The 1576-nt window shown below is 36.2% G+C and overlaps 1 protein-coding gene across 1 annotated transcript in view; it reads left to right on the top strand.

Annotated features, from left to right (window-relative positions):
- Positions 1–1576, top strand: part of sucla2 (succinate-CoA ligase ADP-forming subunit beta) — a 78605-nt gene that overhangs the window by 64414 nt on the left and 12615 nt on the right. Inside the window, exon 8 of the mRNA XM_037686637.1 lies at positions 204–346. Coding sequence (XP_037542565.1) covers positions 204–346 — 143 coding nt within the window. The remainder of the gene's footprint in view (positions 1–203; positions 347–1576) is intronic.

Here is a 1576-nt window from a genome sequence, read left to right as displayed (position 1 = left end):
TGTGTGTGTATATATATATATATATATATATATATATATATATATATACATATATATGTATGTATATATATGTATATGTTTTCCCATTGAATATGTCGTCTCACAGCAATGCTTCTTTACTATTTTAGTAGTTATTATGAAAATGTTGCACCTGAATGTTTCCCAGTCTGCCTGAACTTACCAATGAGCTTTGTCTGCTGTAGTCAATGGAGCTGGTCTGGCCATGGCTACTATGGACATCATCAAGCTCCATGGCGGCACACCTGCTAACTTCTTGGATGTAGGAGGCGGAGCTACAGCTCATCAGGTGACGGAGGCGTTTAAACTCATCACTTCAGATAGGAAGGTAAGAAATCACCAGCTGCCACACAGTTTAAAGCCATAATAGTTGTCATAATGCATAACTGTTTTTCATTTGAAGTTTTATACCTTTAACACAATTTTTGCATCATTAATTATTTTATTTTTATTAGGGGGGGTTGAGTTGCGCTAGATAACGCGTAAGGTTCCTTGGCTTTGTTTTCAACTCATTTTTGTGATCAGTAGTTCAGAATATCTCAAAGCAGCTCGTTTACGTATGATCTTAGCGCCAACTTTTGCCTTAACACACTCGCCCCCTCAAAGTCCTCCCCCAAATCTACTCTAATTTAATCAACTCTTATCATTCCAGCTTGTAGTTGCCATTTATTTTCAAAAGAAGAGAGAAGGAATTTACCTTTTCTCTTTAGAGCTGGTGTCTGATTTTTATAGTCCTCCTCCAACTCTCTTTACACCTGGGCATTATTTTACCAAATCAATATCAGTCACGCCCTGAGACTGTCCAAAGCGTACCCCTCAATTTTTTAAATGTAAACAAACAACGTATAATTGTTGGCAATGAAACATGACCGCTGATTTCACCCATTTATTACATAATGATGTGGTAGACTTTTTTGTAGTGAATGATGTCTTATAGTAATAAATTTTTATCATACATGATGCACATGAAAACCATCGAAATGTGCATATTTTGACTTCTGACAGTATTTTGCCTTTAACGTTTTTTTAAAATGACATTTCGTCCGTGTTAACACTTAAAGTTCAAGTTTATATATAAAGCGTGTCCCATGAACCCAGAGTAATAAGACCCGCCTCACATTCAGGAAATCCAGTTCATAGTATTCAGCCAGCTACAACGTGAGGGCTGAGTTAACAGCACTGTGGCTAACAGCTAACAAACTTTTCATCTAAACATGTCCGCTGTGTGGAAGTATTTTACACTAAACACCACAAAACAAGACAACAACGTGCACTGTCTGCAGAGCCATAGCGCCACATTAAACTGCGGTAAAGTTTGTTTTACGTTGGACATTCGAGCTCCGTGGCTTCAGCGGGACACTACTTTGCTCTTTGCTTGTATATATGTATACATATATGTATACATATATGTATATGTGTACGTATATGTATATACGTGTATATGTATACGTATATGTATATACGTGTATATGTATACGTATATGTATATACGTGTATATGTATACGTATATGTATATACGTGTATATGTATACGTATATACGTGTATATGTATACGTA

Source organism: Nematolebias whitei, chromosome 13, assembly GCF_014905685.2.
Source record: "Nematolebias whitei isolate Nwh7 chromosome 13, NemWhi1, whole genome shotgun sequence".
NCBI classification, from domain to species: Eukaryota; Metazoa; Chordata; class Actinopteri; order Cyprinodontiformes; family Rivulidae; genus Nematolebias; species Nematolebias whitei.
The sequence above is the reverse complement of the archived record's forward strand: the minus strand, read 5'-3'. Positions and strand labels throughout refer to the sequence as shown.